The 22,708-nt window shown below is 48.4% G+C and overlaps 1 protein-coding gene across 1 annotated transcript; it reads left to right on the top strand.

The window, feature by feature from the left end:
* The first annotated feature begins 70 nt into the window (after positions 1-70).
* DUSP23 (dual specificity phosphatase 23) lies at positions 71-1,543 on the top strand. Its single transcript, XM_027528974.1, has 3 exons — positions 71-154; positions 249-517; positions 1,128-1,543. The coding sequence occupies exons 2-3, from the start codon at positions 251-253 to the stop codon at positions 1,311-1,313; spliced, it is 453 nt and encodes a 150-aa protein (XP_027384775.1). The 5' UTR covers positions 71-154; positions 249-250; the 3' UTR covers positions 1,314-1,543.
* Positions 1,544-22,708: the final 21,165 nt, after the last annotated feature.

Here is a 22,708-nt window from a genome sequence, read left to right as displayed (position 1 = left end):
TGGGGCCGTATAGCTCCTCGCGGTCACTCAGAGCCAGGAGTTCGGCATTCTAGCCCCGCCCCCCAGGCGGCTTGGCCAATCCCCCGCGGCGGCGCAGAACGTCGCCCAGGATCTGTCCCAGAGACCACGTGGTCCCAGGAGGCGCCACTGCCTGGTAGGTGGAGGGTTACCCGGCCTGAAGGCGGGTGGGCGGAGCGGGACCGACCGGCTTCACCGCCGGTGACTTGCTGTCCTGTGCCCTCTTTCAGCCATGGGCGTGCAGCCCCCCAACTTCTCGTGGGTGCTGCCCCGCCGGCTGGCGGGGCTGGCGCTGCCCCGGCTCCCCGCCCACTACCAGTTCCTGCTGGACCAAGGTGTACGGCATCTGGTGTCACTGACGGAGCGCGGGCCCCCGCACAGCGACAGCTGCCCCGGCCTCACCCTGCACCGACTGCGCATCCCAGACTTCTGCCCGCCGGGCCCAGAGCAGATCGACCGCTTCGTGAAGATCGTCGACGAGGCCAACGCCAGGGGAGAGGTCAGAGGGCGGCGTCAGTGCGGGGAGGGAGGGGCTTGGGAGGAGTCAGCGGGGACACTCGGAGCTGCGGACGTCAGGGCCAGGATTAATTTAACTGGGTTCCAGGAGAAAGATTGGAGGAAGATGGTGAGGCCAGAAGACCATTGTAACCATTACACCAGTACACAAAGCCAAAGCTGTAAGAGGGAGGAGTAAAAAGAGGGCCCAGCGGGAGAATTGGGTTTGAGGAGAGGCAACAAAGAACCAGCTAAGTTCTTCTGAGTTGAGAAGGAGAAAGGGTGGACAGACTTTCTCTGGAAAGAAAGGGAGAGATGGGGGTTGAAGTCAAGGGCTATTGAGCAGACTCCAGAGCAAGATTCTGTCCAAATGTGATGGAGCCTCTTTTAAAAAGGTAAACAGAAGCAGGAGAAATTCGTCTTAATAGTATAATTTAACCCAGTAAGTCCAAAATATTCTTTCAATATATAAGCAATATAAAATAAATTCTTAACCAGATATTTTCACTCTTCAATGCCCTACATCTTTAAAACTTGGTTGTATTTCACAAATGAGGGGCGGGAGAGTGTTGGGAATGTGTCGAGCTCCACCCCACCCAGCTCCCCCTTCGCAGGCGGTGGCGGTGCACTGTGCCCTGGGCTTTGGCCGCACTGGCACCATGCTGGCCTGTTACCTGGTGAAGGAGCGGGGCCTGGCTGCCGGAGACGCCATCGCTGAGATCCGGCGCCTTCGACCCGGCTCCATCGAGACCTATGAGCAAGAGAAGGCGGTCTTCCAGTTCTACCAGCGAACGAAATAAGGGGCCTCCGTACCCTTCTGCAGGGCCCCCGCGGCCCTGATCTGTGCGTTAGATGGGGCCAGAGACGCAGAAGTGGGCTAAGAGTGCTAAGCTCTCCAGTACCCAGCTGGCTCAAGAGACTGAAGGAGCCCTTCCCTGCAGGCAGGACCTGGTAGGAGGAATGGCTGGAGCTGCACTGATGTGGGGGGTCCCTCTGCTGCTGCCTTGAATAAATAACTTAACAGCTCGCATTGCATAGCACTTTACAGTTTACAGAGTGCTCCCACACATCAACTTTTTTGAGCTTCTCAGTTGCTGCTGCTGCTGCTAAGTCTCTTCAGTCATGTCCGACTCTGTGCGACCCCATAGTCGGAAGCCCACCAGGCTCCCCCGTCCCTGGGATTCTCCAGGCAAGAACACTGGAGTGGGTTGAGCTTCTCAGTAGCCCTGTAATAAACAAACAGCTGGCTTCCCGGGTAGCTCAGCCGGTAAAGAATCTGCCTGCAGTGTGGGAGACCTGGGTTCAGTACCTGGTTTGGGAAGATCCCCTCCGGAGGGCATGGCAACCTACTCTGGTATTCTTGCCTGGAGAATCCCCATGGACAGAAGAGCCTGGGGGGCTACAGTCCACGGGGTCGCAAAGAGTCGGATACGACTGAGCGAGTAAGCACAGCACAGCACAAAGGAAAAGCAGAAACCATCCCTGTTCTTTGGATGAGGTGGCCAAAGCTCAGAAAGCTCCAAGGTCACACTTCTGGAAAGTAGAAGTGTGGGCCAGGACTATAGCAGGCATTTTCAGCCTTTTAAAGATGCTGAAACTCTTATATATCTGCCCTCTGAAAATATTTGATGTGTCTTCTGGGGAACTGGTCGGTGAAAAGGAAACCAGTCCCTGGCAAGCCAGGGTCTCTGATGCTGGCAGGCCAGGAGGGCACCTGTGGACACAGCCCTTCAGTCCTGCCCACATGCCCCATGTGTGTCAGCCCTTGAGCCCTGTTGAGACAGTGAAGGCCTGCATGCTGTGTTCACAGAGAATCACCATCTCCGTCTCCCTGGGTCTGGGCGCCTCTCCCCAGCCTTAGGCTGCTCGGCTCACCTGTGACCTCCAATCCATTATGCTGCCCCACAGTCTGAGGCTGAGGAGTGCCGGAACCCAGCCTCTCTGGACAGAGGACATTAGATGGTTAAATGAAGACATTCAGGGCTATGAACCTTGGCCATGTTTCTGAGATGTTACCTTTACTTCCTGCATTGAATCCCACCCTGCCAGCACCACCACCACCACGCCTGCAGCTTCAAGAGACAGGATGAGTGGGATGGACTAGGCAGGTGAACATTTTTTGCTTTAACTCCAGTCTGAGTTCCTGTCTTCTCTTCTGGGATGTGCAGACCAGGCTGACCAAGCTAGATCAGGTAAGGATTCATCATGAAATGTGTACTCCGTGCCTGTGGGCCAGGCTTTGTTAGAAGCTGGGACTCTCCAGCTGTAGAACATGTAATTCACAGCCTCAAGGAGGTGGGTTCAACAGAGTCCAACCACAGAGAACAGGTATTATGACAGACACACATTCCATCCAGTGGGACATAGAAGAGGAGAGGGTTCCTCCATAGAGCCCATTCTTTGTAGCCTAGCCACCACTAGCCCCAGGCCACCCACTCCTCACTGCATCTTCCTTCCACTGCTGCCCCCTCAACTCTGCCCTCCTCCAACTCTTAGACAAAAGGAATATTCGCCAGTTCAGTTGCTCAGTCATGTCTAACTCTTTGTGACCCCATGGACTGCAGCATGCCAGGCCTCCCTGTCCATCACCAACTCCCGGAGCTTACTCAAATTCATGTCCATTGAGCTGGTGATCCCATCCAACCATCTCATCCTCTGTCGTCCCCTTCTCCTCCTGCCTTCACTCTTTCCCAGCATCAGGGTCTTTTCTAATGAGTCAGTTCTTCACATCAGGTGGCCAAAATATTGGAGTTTCAACTTCAGCATCAGTACTTCCAATGAATATTCAGGACTGATTTCCTTTAGGATTGACTGGTTTGATCTCCTTGCTGTCCAAGGGACTCTTAAGAGTCTTCTCCAACCCACAGTTCAAAAACATCAATCCAACTCTTAGACAAAAGGAATATTTGCCAGAGTCTTGCCAATCTCACTCCTAAGTGAGAGAAAAGCTGTAAAGTGCCCTAGCCATCCCCCTCACCCCCCGCTTTTTCCTCTGTGTGTCAAATCTAGGTAATCAGTTTCTTCATTCTGTTCCCTTGGTCCCCACCCAGCTTACTCAGGTGAGGGCATCTCTCAAAGAGAAGAAACCACAATTCCAAGCATTCAGGCCAAAACAGAAGAGTGAAAAATGGATGACAAGAAGCACTGAAGCCCTTACCCTCCTCCCATCAGAGTCTCCTCTTCCCTGCCCTCCCCCAACAGCATGGCCCATTCTATTTCCTGATGCAAACCAGGGCCTCCTTCCAAAGGGGTGTATTGAGTGTGTGTGTGCATGAAGGCAGTGGGAAAGGAATGGTGTGAACAGCCCACTTCCTGGATCTGTTCCCTCCGATTACCGGGATTGGAGGAAAGCAGGGAGGCTTGAAGCTGCACTCTGGAGTTCCAGCCTATGGAGGTCACACAACCACTGTTCATTCTTTCTGCCCCTCCATTCCTATCTTACCCCATCCCCCCAGATCCTCTGCACTGCAAGCAAAGAACCTGCCCCTCCCTTCCTCCCAAGCCTCCTTCAAAGGAGAGAAAATTTTTCTAACGCCATTAAAGCCCTGTGTGCAGCCTCCATCCCCATAATTTAAGCGGGTCTCCTCTGCCTCAAGAGTTCCACAAGGAAATAAACATATAATTATGTGCTTAAGGAAATCAGTTTTTAAATAACTAAGGGTTGACTTGAGATGAAAAACTCTGCCCTTCTCCTTCTGTCTACCTTGGGAGGTGAGCCTGAGTCTCCCTTTGGGCTCATTCCCACCCCCCAGTTTTTTGCCTTCCCACCACCCCCTCTTCTGTGTATGGCCACCAGTGAGGGATCGCAGGCTAGCCGTGACCCTTCCCCATCCTCCCCCACAGTGTGATAACAGGTGAGACGAACAAGCAACCTCCTTTGACAGAATCTCCATGTCAGTCAGACCAGGCTTGCCCAACTCCAGCACTGCTGACACTCAGGGCTGGGCAGCTCTTTGCTGTGCTCTGTGAGAAAATTAGCAAGAGCCCTGACATTTACCTGGGCCTCCCTGGTGGCTCAGATGGTAAAGCGTCTGCCTGCAATATGGGAGACCCAGGTTTGATCCCTGGGTCGGGAAGATCCTCTGAAGATGGAAATGGCAACCCACTCCAGTACCCTTGCCTGGAAGATCCCATGGATGAAGGAGCCTCGTATGCTACAGTCCATGGGGTCGCAAAGAGTTGGACACGACTGAGCGACTTCACTTTCCTTTCCTGACATTTACCTATTAGATGCCGGAAGCATCTCCACCCACCCCCCCTCCACAAAAAATGTGACAACAGAAAGTGTCCTCAGACATTATCAAATGCCCCCTGGGAGGACAGAGTTGGCGCAGTTGAGAACCACTGCATCAGACTGACAAGCAGCAGGCACAGGCTTTCACTTCCTATGGGAGGTGAGGTGGGGACATACACGGGGGTTTCTCCTGTAGATTCACACATCTTGATGGAGAGTGGGCCAATCAGATGCCACCACACACCATTACTTCTTCAAGCAATGTTTGGTACCCGGCCCCAGTCCCTCGTCTTCCCAGGCTAGGTTTCCAAGAGGGTGATAGACACTCTTAACTTGCTACACTCAGGAGGGCTTTATTCTCAATGAGTTGCTGGTGGGCGTCGCTTTAATGTCGGCTTCCACCCTCATGTTTTTTAAGTTTCACTCGTATTTATTCTCTGGCAGATCTGAGTTCCCTGCTGAATGGAGGCTTTTCCATGTGGAAAACTTGCCCCCACCTCACTTGGGTTCCTCTTCGCCTCTTGGGTTCCTCTTCACCTCTTGGGTTCCTCTCCCAGGAAATTGTTCTGAAGCAGAAGTAGCTGGAGTCAGGACAGGAGCCCTTCTCTGAGACCTTTCCTCCCCAGCCTGGTTCTCCCACCTCTACTTCACCTGAGCACACCTGGACCGGGGTCTGCTTGCTCTCTGGGCTGCAGTTTCCATTACCTCCCACTGCAGAGACAGGCTTACATCCTGTGTACTCACTGCAGCTACCCTCGCTTCCCTTGGAGCTGTGCTTCGTCATCACCCTTAGAGACATTCATAACATCCCATGGGACAGCTAGGAAATCTGGTCCTCATGCACACCCTCTCCGCCTGCCCCTCATGATCCCCTAGATCAGGTTTTCCCAGGGCAGGGATTTGATCCAAACCATAAGCCATTTCCCAGAATGAACTGCCAATCTTCACATCAAACCTGTTGTCTGTATCTTGCCATTCTTTCTAAAAAAGAAAATAATCTGGTCTCACAGGATCGCTTTGTCACAAAACAGTATCAGTTACCACTAATGCATTTCACGCTTTGCTGTGACTATGCTTGCTTGTATCATCATTTATGAAGCACCTACCATATAGAAGGTATTTTACCCTCCACCGTTACCAGTTTATCCTTATAGTCACTCTGCAAGCCAGGTATTTTCCCCTTTGAACAGATGTAGAAACTGAGATGTAGAGACCACTAACTTGCCCAACACATCATACTTGCATTAAAGAAGCTTCGCACACTTGTAGAAAAGGAGCTGGGATCAAACCCAAGTAGTAACTCCAGACTCAGGCTCCTTCCACCACACAGCACACCTGCCAAGACCTCCCCCTGGCTCCAGTCACACAGGGATCTATCTCGATCATCAGAATTTGACCTTGGGGGCCATCTTAGCACAGCCTCTTCATCCTCTTAGGAAGCCAAAGAACAACCTTGTATCTGACACTGAAGCCAATAGCACCTGAGTTACAGGCTGCTGTTTAAAATGCAGCCAAAGCATCAAAGGCCAAAATAGTAAAGCTGATTCCTTAGGGCTCTTCTGTTGCATCCACTGTTGTCTAACTCAGAGCATGGGGATGTCCTCACTCATCATGACAACCTTGAGGCATATGTGACTGGCATTGAGCCCTCAAAAATGTCTTATGTCTGAGGATTTATTAAAAACCTTAACATCCTTTCTGGTTGTGTTGTTATTTGAGCTCTTGATGCTTGCCAGGAGCTGTGAAAATTACTTTATAGGCTTCATCTCATCCAGTCTTCAAAACAACCGTATGAACAAGGTTTTCTTATAAATGACCAGTGCACAGATGAGTAAATTGAGGCCCAGGAGTTTAAGTAACACACCCAAAGCCACATAGCCAGAACAAGGCTCAAACTTGGGTTTGTCTAATATAAACTGCCTTCCCTGTCAGGAACAGAAAGAAGAGACTATGCTGTGATTACGAATTACATAACAGCATCCTATGTTCCCCAGAACCGAGGCACTTGGCTCACGAGGCTGTCAGTGGGGCTCTGAGATCACGTGCCCCCCCAGCCCATTGCTGCCCCAGGCCTTGGCAGCATGGTTCTGACTTGGGAGTGTTGGGCCGCCAGCACAGTCATCACCTCTAACAGGCTTCTGCCTCAAGCCTCCTGCACCATCAAAAATATAGTCCCTCGTTGATTTAGAAATGTGTTACATAAGCACTTCATCCATTACTTTAACATTTTTCTCTGGCTATTATGGATTCCAGGCATACTCTTGAGAAGGCGGCATGCTTGTCCAAGCAAGCAGAAATGTAAGAAACACTTTGGTGCACGTCCACACCTGAAGTTGATGACTTACTTGCAACCTTGATAACTGAGTCCTTTGTGCCAACAAATTGCTTAAATCGCTTCAACCACTCCCTGACCCTATTTTCTCCCTTTACTTATTCTGTCACCATGGATATGTGATCATGAAACAGATTGGTGATGTCACCTCTGAGTTTTCATTATGTGGGATTCAGTACAGAAAACAGTTCTGGGATTCCCCCCCACCCAAGCTTTTTAATAAACATACCACTGTTTCTTCTTTACCAATATATACTGAGCAGCGACTCTGCTTCAAACCCAGGGCAGGCCGTATGAGAAATAGTGGGTGCGGCCATCTGGACAGGCGACACTGCTTGTCTCCAATAGGTTTTATGTGCCCTTGGGGCCCCCCAACCCCACGCCTTGCAAATTCACTGATTGACGTGTTTTCTGTAGGTACATTTGGTGATATCCAGGGCTGGATGCAACCTAGGGCCATGGAACAGAAATAAAGTAACCACACTGGAATCAATCCCACAGGCAGAACTATGTCATTCTTGACCTTGAGCTTGACCGAGAAGGCTCTGAAAAACCCAGTCCCTTTCTCCATCTCCTTCCTCACCTCTATCATTCCCCTCCCCTATAGCCCTTGTTCTCTCTGTTCTACCTGTATTGGGGGTGGGGGGGATGTCCTAAGACCACTCTTGGGCTTCCTTGGTGTGAAGAACCCACCTGCCAATGCAGGAGACATAAGAGACTCTGGTTTGGTCCCTGGGTGGGGAAGATCCCCTGCAGGAGGGCATGGTAACCCACTCCACTATTCTTGCCTGGAGAATCCCATCAACAGAGCAGCCTGGTGGGCTACAGCCCATGGGGTCACAAAGAGTCAGACATGACTGAAGCAATTTAGTGCACGCACAGGCAGGACCACTCTGATGATTTGCTAGAGGGACTCACAGAAAAGCTGTCATCCTCTCCACTGTGGTTTACTGCAGTGAAAGGACACACATCACAGCCTGCAAAGAATACAGGCACACGGGACAGAGTCCAGGAGGAGCCAGGCAGGGGCTCCAGTGATGCCCTCTGAGTGGAGTACTGCATTCTCCCAGCAGCAATGTGCGGCAACACATAAATACTGCCAACCAGGGTGGTTCAACCAGGCCATGGTATCCAGGGTGTTTGTTGGGGGTCATTTGAGTATCATATAGGCAGCATTTGCATAACTGACTTTAGCCGCTCAAATCGATATGGAAGGCCCCCAAAATCCTCAGGGTCTAAAAATAGGCACTCACCGTGTCACTTTGTTAGCATAGACTCTCTGGCCCGGCCCAAGGTCTCACGTGTACAGAGGTACTCTTTTCAGGCAGGATATTCCAAGAGTTCAGAGGTCATTTTACAAGCGCTGATCCAGAGGCAGTCCTGAAGACCTTTGGAATGTATAAGGTTGGGGCAACCCACACCACCTGAATTAACCTTTTTCTGCATGTTACCAGATGCTTTATGCTCTCTGCGTGACAGTCTGGGCACATGCTATTCCCTTTGCCTGAGATGATTCGTTCCCCAGCTCTGCCTAGCTCCCAACTTCTACCCCCACTGTGGGCCTCAGTTTAACACCATTTCCTGGGAAATGGCATCCAACCACCCCCACATATACTCACACGTATTCCCAGAGCATCTGTTCTACTTTGTGGCCCTTTGCTTACCTATAATGATTCACTCAGTTGTTCGATTTCTCTCTTTCCTACAAGAGTCTCAGGACCATGCCCAAACCCCGTACCATTCAGCATAATGCCTGGCACCTGGGTGCTCAGTAAGCATGTGGTGAGTGGTTAATTGACATGCCCCCACCCGCCTGGGTATCTGCACACAGAGGCAGGAATGGGAAGAATATAATAAATTTAGGGAAATGTATAATCTACTGGGGAGAAGGCAATGGCACCCCACTCCAGGACTCTTGCCTGGAAAATCCCATGGATGCAGGAGCCTGGTGGGCTGCAGTCCATGGGGTCGAGAAGAGTTGGACACGACTGAGCAACTTCCCTTTCACTTTTCACTTTCATGAATTGGAGAAGGAAATGGCAACCCACTCCAGTGTTCTTGCCTGGAGAATCGCAGGGACGAGGGAGCCTGGTGGGCTGCCGTCTATGGGGTTGCACAGAGTCGGACACGACTGAAGTGACTTAGCAGCAGCAGCACAATCTACTGGGGGATACATGACAGGTACACCCCTAAGTGTGCCTGCAAAGATGATTACCTGTAATTAGAAAATATGCAATGTATAAACACTTAGTGATTAAAGAGATAAGAGGAATGTGTTTGGCAAAATTCACGAAGTTGAACCTTCAGTGAGATGTGGAGGGTGTGGTCAGATAGCGTAGAGGGATATGCAAATGTTGGATGTTATTAAAAATTCAAATGTTATGTATCAGGTAATGAGTCCACACATGGGGGCTTAGAGAGAGAGACGGTCAAGATGAATGGGTGACAGTGAGGGAGAGGGAAAGGTATAGGATCACTTGGCAGAGATGAGGCGAAACCTCCTCCGGTAGCAGGAAACACGTGGTTAGACTCAGTAAAAGTGAAAGGGCAGCAGAACCTCCCAGCAAAGGGGAAGGATCATACCTGGTCCACAGTGCGGAGTCACCACGGCTTCTGAGCAGAGGACACGCCACTGGGTTCAGTTCTTCTTAGGTTACACAGTGACAGAATGGCCCCACCACTTGGCAGCTGTACGGTGCTCTATGGTTTCACACCGCCAATGACAGACAAGGTCTCACAGCAGCTGATTTTTAAGACTCTTCGGAAGAGAACAGTTAAGTAAGAACCTTTCCCTGCCTGCTGGAAGTTAATGACTTTAATGCTTTGCAAAAGAAAGTAGAAGGGCTGTTAAGTCAGAGTGCTCACCCTCTGGGCTTAGCAGGTTGTGCCTTTTTAGTGCTTTCCAAATGGGAAAGGATCTCAGGGAAGTGTCATCCTACATGCTATAAAAGTGGGCCTTCCCGATGGCAGCGGGTACTGGCTCCTGCACACCCACTGCTCTGGCGGATCACTGGAGTCTCATTTCGCATCTTGAGCTGTTGACTCAATTCACAGGCCCACGGGGGAGGGCACCCCTGGGGCTGCATTCAGCCCAGCACCCGGCATTTCCCTCCCTGCCGTCCCAAAGCCAAGGGGTGCCCTGTAAGTTCATCCTTCCGCCTCAGTTTCACCCTGCTCCCCAGCCCTCTCTCCCATTACACCCATCAGCTTAACTTTGAACTTGTCTTCTCTTCTCCCAATAGTGGTCAATTTGTCAAATACAGAGGAGCCAAACAGACCAGATGGCACATTCTCCTGTAAGTAAAGGGCATGCTGTGTGCCAAGGAGTGGCAGTGCCAGGGACACCAAAGACAGCTCCCACCACAGGAACATGCAGGATCCTCAGACTCATGGAGACGGCTACAAACGCCAGACCACCCTGGGTCCCAGGGCTGTCCTGGCTGGCAGTCGCCAGCTGGAAACCCAAAGAACAGTAAACCTTGGAGAGTGACAGGCCGAGTTCACCTGAAAATCCAGCCTCTTCACTTTTATATGTATATTCTAGGCAAAGTCTGCATGTGGATCGCCTAGAAACATGTGTGAGGCTATTCATTTATTCATTAACTCAATGCAAATTTATCAAGCAACTTCCATGTGCCAGGCACACTTGTAGGGGCTCAAAAGTAAACATGAACAAACCATAAACATCTTCACCTTCCTGAAGTGTGCATACAGCATTGTTTAAATACACAAACGCTGAAAACAATATAAAAAATACATTGTTAGGAGAATAGATAAATACTGAATGAGCTAGATATATCTTAGAAACAATGCGTGCATAGGAAATAAAACTGCAGGAGTATTAGGTACAGAATACCACTTGTATATATAAAAAAATAGATAATACTATACATTGTTTATGGATACATACATGTTATGCAAATTTATTGTTTGGATACTGGCCAAACTCAGGATCTTAACTGCCTCCGGAAGGCAGAGAGGTGAAAGAATAGGAGGAGAATTCCAAGTGTAACTGGAATGTTTTGTGTCTTAAAAAGAAAACATCTGAAGGAAACATATAGGTTAAAATGTTAGCATTGTATATTTGGATATTAAGCATACTGCTTCTGCTAAGTCGCTTCAGTCGTGTCCGACTCTGTGCGACCCCATAGACAGCAGCCCACCAGGCTCCCCCATCCCTGGGATTCTCCAGGCAAGAACACTGGAGTGGGTTGCCATTTCCTTCTCCAATGCGTGAAAGCGAAAAGTGAAAGTGAAGTCGCTCAGTTGTGTCCGACTCTTAGCGACCCCATGGACTGTAGCCCACGAGGCTCCTCCGTCCATGGGATTTTCCAGGCAAGAGTACTGGAGTAGGGTGCCATTGCCTTCTCTGATTAAGCATACAGATTTTTCTTTTAGGAACCTAGGCTCTTGTTTGGTTTTAGTTCAAGACAGAGAAGGTTTTGTTTTGTACTGCTTTCAAACTTTAGAAAAGATTTGGAAAAGAGGAGGATTAAGACCACATCTCCCAGCGACCCAGAGGCTGGAGCTTGCCCTAAACGTGTCTCTGGGATACCGTCTTCAGCAATGACTGCCGGCCCAGCGGACCACAAACATTTAATAGCAGCGACAAAAGCAGAGTCCAACAGCTGTGGCGTGGCCACCACGAATTACAGGGAGCTGCACGGCGCCCCCTGGAGGCCTGACCGAGCTCGGCAGCTCGGTAGTAAGAATAAGGAGCTCGGGAAACGTCCCGGCTGCAGTGGGAGTGGAAACTCTTCAACAGCTTTGAAGAGCAATCCGGCACAATCTAGTAAAGTTGCAGAGATTACTCAGAAATTCCGATTTTAAGGTTTTACCTTAGAGAAACTCTCAAGTATGTGTACAAGGAGATGTGTTCAGATGTTCTTTGAAGCCTTGTTTATAATGGCCAAAAATTGAAAATGGCACCATAATTGATCATTAGGAGAGTAAATCAAGTTAGACATTTGTTGCTGCTGCTAAGTCGCTTCAGTCGTGTCCGACTCTGTGCGACCCCAGAGACGGCAGCCCACCAGGCTCCCCCGTCCCTGGGATTCTCCAGGCAAGAACACTGGAGTGGGTTGCCATTTCCTTCTCCAATGCATGAAAGTGAAAAGTGAAAGTGAAGTCGCTCAGTCGTGTCCAACTCTTCGCAACCCCATGGACTGCCGCCTACCAGGCTCCTCCGTCCATGGGATTTTCCAGGCAAGAGTACTGGAGTGGGGTGCCGTCGCCTTCCCCGTAGACATTTGTATCCAATGAAATACTATGCCTTCATAGAAATGACAGCCAGAACCACCTGTTTCAGTATGGATCCCTCTCAGAAACCATGCTGAAGAACTGGGTGAGTTGCAGAATCTTCCCACAATAAAACCCTCCCACAATACCTGCAAACTAAATATTGTTGATGGATACAAACGCATGTAAGGAAAGTTAAAAAAAAAAAAAAAAAAAGCGGTGTGGGGCGGGGATGATAAACAACAAATTCAGAAGTTACTTCTGGGAAAGGAGAGAGACTAGAATTAGGGAGGAGTCCAGGGGCGAGATGTCTTCAGCTAATTCCGTGCTACTTTATTCCTTTAAGAAAGACAAAAATCTGAAGCAAGTAAGACAGCACTTTAGATTAAATAGAGCTGGGTGGTGAGTACTCAGATGCTGCTTACCTTATCACTTTCCTTAATTTTATATCATTACACACTATGGAGAGGGGAAGAAGAGGTGGGGGCGGAGGCAGAGGCTCTGAGGCAAAAGGAGCAGCAGATGAAGGCTGTGAGGAGGGAGGCTCTGAGGTCGTTCACAGACCTGAAGGATGATCCACAGCAAAGGAAGAGAAGCAGCTGGCTTCACATGAGGCTAGAAAGAGACACTTTTGTAAAAGCCCTTCTGGGCTTTACAAAACAGGGTATGTTTCATTCTGGTGCAATGGAGAGACATTGGAAGTTTTAAGTCAGGGAGTGTTTACGATGGGTCTGTTTATATTGCCTGTTAAGTCAGGTCTTTCTTCTCTGTGAAATGCATGGGCGGGCAAGAGCAGAGGTGCAGAAAAGAATCAAGAGGCTTTCCCAGTGATGGGGGCAAAAGATATCAGGAACTCCATTATTAGTCAGTTCAGTCGCTCAGTCGTGTCCGACTCTTTGCCACCCCATGATTCGCAGCACGCCAGGCCTCCCTGTCCATCACCAACTCCCAGATTTCACCCAAACTCGTCCATCTGGTTGGTGATACCATCCAACCATCTCATCCTCTGTCGTCCCCTTCTCCTCCTGTCCCAAATCCCTCCCAGCATCAGGGTCTTTTCCAATGAGTCAACTCTTGGCATCAGGTGGCCAAAGTATTGGAGTTTCAGCTTTAGCATCATTCCTTCCAATGAACACCCAGGACTGATCTCCTTTACTATGGACTGGTTGGATCTCCTTGCAATCCAAGGGACTCTCAAGAGTCTTCTCCAACACCACAGTTCAAAAGCATCAATTCTTGGGTGCTCAGCTTTCTTCACAGTCCAGCTCTCACATCCATACATGACTACTGGAAAAACCATAGCCTTGACTAGATGGACCTTTGTTGGCAAAGTAATGTCTCTGCTTTTCAATATGCTATCTATGTTGGTCATAACTTTCCTTCCAAGGAGTAAGTGTCTTTTAATTTCATGGCTGCAGTCACCATCTGCAGTGACTTTGGAGCCCAAAAAGATAAAGTCTGACACTGTTTCCACTGTTTCCCATGAAGTGATGGGACCAGATGCCATGCCCTTCGTTTTCTGAATGTTGAGCTTTAAGCCAACTTTTTCACTCTCCTCTTTCACTTTCATCAAGAGGCTTTTTAGTTCCTCTTCACTTTCTGCCATAAGGGTGGTGTCATCTGCATATCTAGGTTATTGACATTTCTCCTGGCAATCTTGATTCCAGCTTGTGCTTCTTCCAGTCCAGCGTTTCTCATGATGTACCCTGCATAGAAGATCTACAGCCTTGACGTACTCCTTTCCTATTTGGAACCAGTTTGTTGTTCCATGTCCAGTTCTAACCGTGGCTTCCTGACCTGCATATAGGTTTCTCAAGAGGCAGGTCAGGTGGTCTGGTATTCCTATCTCTTTCAGAATTTTCCACTTTATTGTGATCCACACAGTCAAAGGCTTTGGCATAGTCAATAAAGCAGAAATAGATATTTTTCTGGAACTCTCTTGCTTTTTCAATGATCCAGCAGATGTTGGCAATTTGATCTTTGGTTCCTCTGCCTTTTGTAAATCCAGCTTGAACATCTGGAAGTTCACAGTTCACGTATTGCTGAAGCCTGGCTTGGAGAATTTTGAGCGTTACTTTACTAGCATGTGAGATGAGTGCAATTGTGCAGTAGTTTGAGCATTCTTTGGCATTGCCTTTCTTTGGGATTGGAATGAAAACTGACCTTTTCCAGTCCTGTGGCCACTGCTGAGTTCTCCAAATTTGCTGGCATATTGAGTGCTGCATTTCCACAGCATCATCTTTTAGAATTTGAAATAGCTCAACTGAAATTCCATCACCTCCACTAGCTTTGTTCGTAGTGATGCCTTCTAAGACCCACTTGACTTCACATTCCAGGATGTCTGGCTCTAGGTGAATGATCACACCATTGTGATTATCTTGGTCGTGAAGATCTTTTTTGTACAGTTCTGTGTATTCTTGCCACCTCTTCTTAATCTCTTCTGCTTCTGTTAGGTCCATACCATTTCTGTCCTTTATCGAGCCCATCTTTGCATGAAATGTTCCCTTGGTATCTCTAATTTTCTTGAAGAGATCTCTAGTCTTTCCCATTCTGTTGTTTTCCTCTATTTCTTTGCATTGATCGCTGAGGAAGGCTTTCTTATCTCTCCTTGCTATTCTTTGGAACTCTGCATTCAGATGCTTCTATCTTTCCTTTTCTCCTTTGCTTTTTGCTTCTCTTCTTTTCACAGCTATTTGTAAGGCCTTTCCAGACAGCCATTTTGCTTTTTTGCATTTCTTTTCCATGGGGATGGTCTTGATCCCTGTCTCCTGTACAATGTTGTGAACCTCCGTCCGTAGTTCATCAGGCACTCTATCTATCAGATCCAGTCCCTTAAATCTATTTCTCACTTCCACTGTATAATCATAAGGAATTTGATTTAGGTCATGCCTGAATGGTCTAGTGGTTTTCCCTACTCTCTTCAATTTAAGTCTGAATTTGGCAATAGGAGTTCATGATCTGAGCCACAGTCAGCTCCTGGTCTTGTTTTTGCTGACTGTATAGAGCTTCTCCATCTTTGGCTGCAAGGAATATAATCAATCTGATTTCGGTGTTGACCATCTGGTGATGTCCACGTGTAGAGTGTTCTCTTGTGTTGTTGGAAGAGGGTGTGTGCCAGTGTGTTCTCTTGGCAAAACTCTATTAGTCTTTGTCCTGCTTCCATCCATATTCCAAGGTCCAAATTTACCTGTTACCCCAGGTGTTTCTTGACTTCCTACTTTTGCAGTCCAGTCCCCTATAATGAAAAGGATCAAGAGGCTTTCCCAGTGATGAAGGCAAAAGGTATCAGGAACTCCATTATAGGTAGCAGTAAAGATGGGGAGAATGAGGTGGATTTGAGACATATTTTGGAGAGGAACCTATAGAACTAGATGATAGATTAGTGGTAAGAAATGGCTCTGAAGTTTCTGAGTGGTGGTGCTTACTGAGATGAGAAAACATGGGGAGGAGGGTGGGAACAGTGGAAGGGTAATTTGTTCCCAGCACGAAGAGGGACAAAGGGTTTTCTTTTGGATATGCAAAGTTCGAAATATTTGTGAACCACCCCAGTGGAGGAGGAGAACCAGCAGTTGTATATTCGGGGTCAGAGTCCACCAGAGAGGTCGGGTCAGGTCAGGATATATAAATTTGGGGTTGCCTTACACTATTTAATGCTGTGGGGCCAGGGAAACAGCATAAACAGAGAAGAGATGGTAAGGGAGGGGATCCCGGGACTGAGCTCTGAGGACCCCTACATTCAGTGTCAGGAAGAAAAGGGTCCAGTAAACAGACTAAGAAGGATTAGCCAGAGAAGTAGGAGACCATCAGACGAGGGGGAGGTAATGGATGTCAAGAAGTGTTTCAGGAGGGAAGCAGCCCGACTTTTGGAAACGCTGCTGAGGAGCCAGGCGATCAGGGGGCAGGTCTTTGAGGCTGGACACAGAGGAGCCATTGTGAGTGACACAAGTGGGTCAGTGAGGGCTGAAGGCAGATCATCCGAGAGTGAGAACTGGGGAGGGATTGCAGAAGAGGAGACAGGGAGTGTGGGCGACTCCTCTGAAAACTTGGCAGTAAAGGGAGGAGAAGCATGGGTGGAAGCTGAAAGGGATGAGGAAGGCAGAGGGCAAAGTTTGTTTGGTTTGAGACGGTACTTGTGCATGACCACATGCAGACGAAAGGGACCCAGTGGAGAGAGAAATTGGTGCAGAGAGGAGTGGAGGGGGTGAATGCAGCAGGAGATGAATGAGACTGAAACCCAAGGCACGTGGTGAATGCAGCTGAGCCGGGACCTGAACTCTGGTCTGTCTGATTCAAACCCTGTGCTCGTTCCCAGATACCTCGTTGCCACGTTTAGTTTTTATTTGCTCACGGGCGTCCAACTCCAGGGTCCAGCGCCCCCAGTCCTCTACCCCCACCTTCTCTAAATACACACGTCCACCGTCTTCCCATTATGCAGGGAACAGGAGGAGAAAATAAGCAAACTGAAGAAAATGAAATCTGACCTATTTTATGCATTCTGTAGAAATGCATGAAATAGATTATGTTTGACAATGGTAAACAAAAAAACCTCAAACAATCCAACTTATTGCTTTAATTGTATATGTTTTTCTTCCTCAGTCTCCAGGGAAGAATGTGTCTCCATCCATTTCCAGTCACTTCTATGAAACCATTCCCTAATTTCTAAGGCTGCTTTTGGTGACCACAGGCTTCTAGGCTGCCCTATCTGAAGCACGACTGAAAAAAACGTTAACATACTACTTAGGGGGAAAAAATGCAAGGAAGAATGTAATGAGTATGTATACAATCAAAAGTGAGGAAACTGAGGTGGGGTGGAGTTGTGATTCAAAGAAACATAGAGCAAATGGGACACCCCCCCCTTCAAAGAAGTGGATGATCTCTCATTGCCAGAAAGGAAGAAATAGAGCTGCTGAGTTATTTGGATACTAGGCTAACTCAGAGACAACCAAGCACATTAGGTAGGGAAATCTCAGACTTCCCTGGCAGTCTAGTGGTTGAGGATGTGAGAAAGTGACAGTCGCTCTGTCGTGTCCAACTCTTTGAGACCCCATGGACTGTACAGTCCGTGGAATTCTCCAGGCCAGAATACAGGAGTAGGTAGCCTTTCCCTTCCCCAGGGGATCTTCCCAACCCAGGAATTGAACCGGGGTCTCCTGCATTGCAGGTGGATTCTTTATCAACTGAGCTATCAGGGAATGGTTAAGACTCTGCATTTCCGCTGCAGGGGGCAGGTGTGATCCCTGGTTGGGAGAACTAAGATACTACATAACACGTGGTGTGGCCAAAACAAACGAAACAAAACCTCAGCAACAGAACCAGAAACAAGCAAATAAACAAAGCCGTGCAAGGTAGGAAACTCTCACCTTAAGACCCATTTATTTAAGAGTAAGAGAATCGAGGGGTGGGGTGAGAGGACCTGAAGAAGGTCAAATCGGGTGACAATTCAGCAGCCTCCTGCTGGTTGCTACTGGACATTAGTAGGACCCGTAGGAGGGGGGCCTCTGCTGTATCTCATCCTCCATCCCACACAGATTTGTTGAATCAGACACTGAATGCACAGCACAGAAGACAATGTGGCCTGTAACCTCTGAGGGCTTGCAGTCCTTTGCGGGGAATGCATACAAGAGGTGATTACAATGCCAGATAGGTATACTAAATGCTGAGACACGTATGTACCCTGAAGCTGAGACATGTATGTGCCCCGAAGCCTGGTCAGCAAAGAGCTTCCATGAAGCGAAGGCCAAGTGTTAATCACTCAGTTGTGTTCAACTCTATGCAACCCCATGGGCTGTAGCCTGCCAGGCTCCTCTGTCCGTGGGATTTCCCAGGCAAGAATACTGAGTGGGTTGCTATTTCCTTCTCCAGGGGCTCATCCTGACCCAGGAATCGAAGATGTAAGTGTAGACCCCAATTTCAGGTGGAGAGATGAGTGTACAAGATATTGTGTGAGCAAAAGCATAATCCTCTCCACAATATTAGAAATCAATGTCATTATCACCTTGTTAGAGATTTAAAATCTGAGATTAAGCCACCCCTCCCACCCCCATCAGCAGAACCAGAATTAGAACCCAACTCTTTGACTCCAGAACTTCTAAAAATTATACTTTGCTGTATCTTGAAGATCTTACTATGCTAGGCCTGGAGACACAAAAATAAACTAGACTTGGCTCTTGGCTTTAGGGAGATCAAAAACTGGAATTAGAAAAAGACAATAAAACAAATTGATGAAAATAGGATAATGGAGGCATGAAAAAATGCTTTAAAAAACACAAAGACTATATTGAGTATATGCCTGTCTCCTCCTGAGCTCCTGAAGGCAGGATATACAGGGCATTGAGCAAGACCTAAAAAATAAAAAATAAAGCTTCCTGGATGGGTGGGTAAATAGAGAATGATCTTTCGATATTAATAAAGATGCTCTCGTTAGGGCAGTTGTCTATGTAACCACAAGGGGTCGCTGCAGGCCTGATACAAAGTTTCCCATTGGCCCGTCCAAGCTCGTTCTCCAAGTCTCTAGGAGGAAAGGGAAAGAGGGTGGTGATCAGATGCCTCCATGTTGTCTGCCCTCTGCAGGCCAGGCCCAGAGTCTCATTCCCTGTCTAGCTCCATCTTCACTGGACTCCTGGTCTTTACAGCTCCTGCCCTCTTTCTAAAGTGAAAGTGAAGTCGCTCAGTCGTGTCTGACTCTTTGCGACCCCATGGACTGTCACCTATCAGGCTCCTCCGTCCATGGGATTTTCCATGCAAGAGTGCTGGAGTGGATTGCCATTAATTCTAAAATGTCAAGTCTTTCCTTGGGCCTCCAGTCCCAGCTAGGGATGTGACTCCAGTCCCAGCAGGCTTCATGGCTGAGTACCTTTGCTCAAATTGCTTCACCTCTCTGGGATTTACCAGTACAAGCTAAGGTTGAGAGGAAGGCTCTAGTGGCTCAAGGCTTTTACTCTTCCTAACAACAGCAGCTAATCATCAAGCACTTGCCAGGCATTATTCTAAGCCTGCAATATTCAACAAGGCAGCCACTAGCCACATCTAGCTATTTAATTTGTATTGTGGTACTGGAGAAGACTCTTGAGAGTCCCTGAACAAACAAGGAGATCAAACCAGTCTATCTTAAAGGAAATCAACCCTGAATATTCACTGGAAGGACTGATGCTGAAGCTGAAGCTCCAATACTTTGACCACCTAATGCAAAATGCCAATTCATTGGAAAAGATCCTGATTCTGAGAAAGATTGAACGCAGGAGGAGAAGGGGCCACAGAGGATGAGATGGTTGGATGGCATCAGCGACTCAGCGAGCATGAGTTCGAGCAAACTTCGGGAGTTAGTGAAGGACAGGGAAGCCTGGCGAGCTGCAGTTCAGGAGGCTGCAAAAAGTCAGACAGACTTAGCAACAGAACAACAAAAGTTTAAAACAATGAAAATGTCAGTTCCTCAGTCTCACTAGCCAACCACAAGTAGCTGCATGTAGCTGATAACAGCTGGCTAAACAGCCCAGAGAACATCACCACCATTGCAGAGAGGGCTGTTAGAAGCATTGTCTAAGCATTTCTCACAGTGTTATCTCATTTACCCTTCCTAACACCCCTACGATGCTGGTGTAATCATTTATCTCACTTTAGAGTTAAGGACTCTGCAGTGCAGAAAGATTAAAAACTTCACCAAGCTCTCAGCAGATTAGTATCCAGAGCAAGGATTTAAGTCCAGGTGGGTGGCTCTGGGGCCCACCATGGCGTCTACATGTCCAGAGCTGCCCCCTAACCCCAGTTGCCTACCCTACTCTCCTCTCTTCCCTCCTACGAGTGGGACTGAATCTTCCCATTCCCCAGAAGCCATTGTCCATCACCACCGTTCCCCTGTGAGCTGACCCTGAGGAAGGAGGACCCCTGGGCTTCAAGCCCTTGCTGGCTGAGAATCCCCTCTCTGTTATCCACCCACCTACTCTTAGCCCCTCATTTCCCTTAGAGTATTGTGGGTTTTGATCCCCCACCCCCGCAACCCATTCCAATCTTGATTCCGTTCAGTCTGGGCCCTGGAAGAATCCTAACTTGGGAGCAGCCCTGCTTGCCTCTGGTGATCTTCACCCCCAAGAAGCAGTGTGCAGCCAGTTAAGCTCAGAGAGCCAATGTCACTAACACCTTTGAAGGTGCAACAAAACCTCTCTCTGCAAGGGTAGGGTGAGAAGTGGGGGAGGCTTCACACGGTCAGGCCACTTGAACCCAGGGAAGGTAGAAGCAGCCAGGGGCCAAGGCTTCACGGGTTCTGCCTGCAAAGCACCTTCAGTGCGTGCAAGCTAGACCATTTGTGGTTGCTCCGTCTCCTCTCTTAGCTGCAGCCCTGCAGAGGTGTCACATTACCCTCTACACTTGCAGCTGAACAAAGTTAAAGATGACTCAAGTCGACAGATCTGTTGGAAAGAGAACGAATAGAGGAAAATGCATAAATGTTAACATCTTGAGCTGAGCCAACAAGGTATTCAATTCCTACTTTACTTCCTCACTCCTTTTAACTCCCTCCCAATCAACCGAGACTCAAAAGAACTTCCTGGCAGTGCCAGATCGGTTGCCCATTTCTGCTGAATCAGAGAATCTTGGGGAGAAAACAGAAAGTTCACCCTTTCCATTCCCACCTTCAGCAGTGCGAATGTACTAAGTCGCTGCAGTCCTGTCCAACTGTTCGTGACCCTATGGACTGTAGCACGCCAGGCTCCTCTGTCCATGGGATTCTCCAGGCAAGAATAATGGAGTGGGTTGCCATGCCCTTCTGCAGGGAATCTTCCCAATACAGGGATCAAACCCAAATCTCTTACATCTCCTGCTTTGGCAAGCAGGTTTTATACCACTGAGCGCCACCTGGGAAACTCCTTCAGCAGTCAGCACAGCAAATTCTTTTCAGACTGAAAATTCTCACCTAAAGTCTTCCAGGAAGAACTCACTGTCAGAAAATGCTTCCTGGCGTTTTACCCAGCTCTCCACGCTTTGCCTTAAATTCACATGTTCAGTTCTCAAAGGACATGGGGGCCAGGGGGATGGTCTCCTTCTGTGCTGAGAGACCAGTGATTTCCAGTTTTCGTCTGTTACAAGTGACACCGCTATGAACATTCCTGCACCTGTCTTGTGATGCCCACGCGTGTGCAAATACCTCAGAATGAAAACACTGGGCCCTCGGGATCCGTGTGTCCAGGTTGATTAGATCTTGCCACAGTTTTCCAAAGTGGCTGTACCCATTTATATTCCCTCTGGAGGGGCACATGAGTTCTAGTTGCTCCACACCCTTGCCAGCGCTTGGTCATCTATAGTTTTTGCCATTCTTATGGGGGATGCAGTGGAATCTTATTGCTGTGCAGGTTTGCACTCCCACAGTGATTTATGAAGTCAAGTTCCTTATCCTGTGTTTATTGAAAGCTTGGATATCTGTGTTTGTAAAGTAGCTATCCAAAATATTGTCCATTTTTCTAGAGGGTTGCCTGTCTTTTTCATGTTGAATTGTAGAAATCCTTGCACTCTGGATACCAGTCCTTTGTCAGCCATATGTATTTAAAATATCTTGCCACTCTGTGGCTTACCTGTTCACTCTTTTAATGATGTCTTTTAATGAACAGTTTTTCTCAAAATAATTACCTGATAGTCTTAAAGCCTCAGGCAGAACCTCCATCCCCATTCTACGCCAGCCACGTTGATCCCTGATTCTCTGCTGAGCTGATGGCCCTATGGAATATCTTCAGGATTCCACTTCTCTACCTTATTGCAGAGGCCAGACACATTTCTTCTTGAAGAAGAGGGCACCTTGGAGAAAAAGAGACGGGGCATTGTGGAGGATCTTAGTGTTTCCTTTGCTGTGCTACCTTCCAGACCAAGTGATGCTGAGGCTAACAAATTCTGGCAGTTTCTGGGTCTTTCCTTAGCCATGCCCCACCCTAATTCCTAGCATGAGCCTTTTCAAACCACCAAGAGAGTGTCCAAAAGTGCTTGCAAGGGAGTGCACTCATCCCTCCTGCAAGAGCACCAAAATCACGACTAGCCGTTGAACAACCACGGACAGGCGGATGCTGGAACCCACCAAAAAAAGATAAAGAAGAAAAGGTAAAGATGTCCGAAGACCAAGAAGAAGCTGCAGCGAGGCAGTAAGAGGGGCACAACCGCAGTAAAATCAAATTCCATAGCAGCCTGGGGGGTGACCCACAAACTGGAGAACGATAATACCAAAGACATTCTCCCACTGTGGTGAAGGCTCTGAAGCCCACGTCAGGCTTCCCAGCCTGGGGATCTGACAAAGGGACTGCGAATCCCTGGGGAACCTGACCTTGAAGGCCAAAGGAGTGTAATTATAGGACTTCAACGGGACTGGGGGAAACAGAGACTCCAGTCCTGGAGGGCACAGACAAAATCTTCTGTGC

Source organism: Bos indicus x Bos taurus, chromosome 3, assembly GCF_003369695.1.
Source record: "Bos indicus x Bos taurus breed Angus x Brahman F1 hybrid chromosome 3, Bos_hybrid_MaternalHap_v2.0, whole genome shotgun sequence".
NCBI classification, from domain to species: Eukaryota; Metazoa; Chordata; class Mammalia; order Artiodactyla; family Bovidae; genus Bos; species Bos indicus x Bos taurus.
Note: the sequence above shows the minus strand (reverse complement) of the source record. Positions and strands in the feature narration are given on the sequence as shown.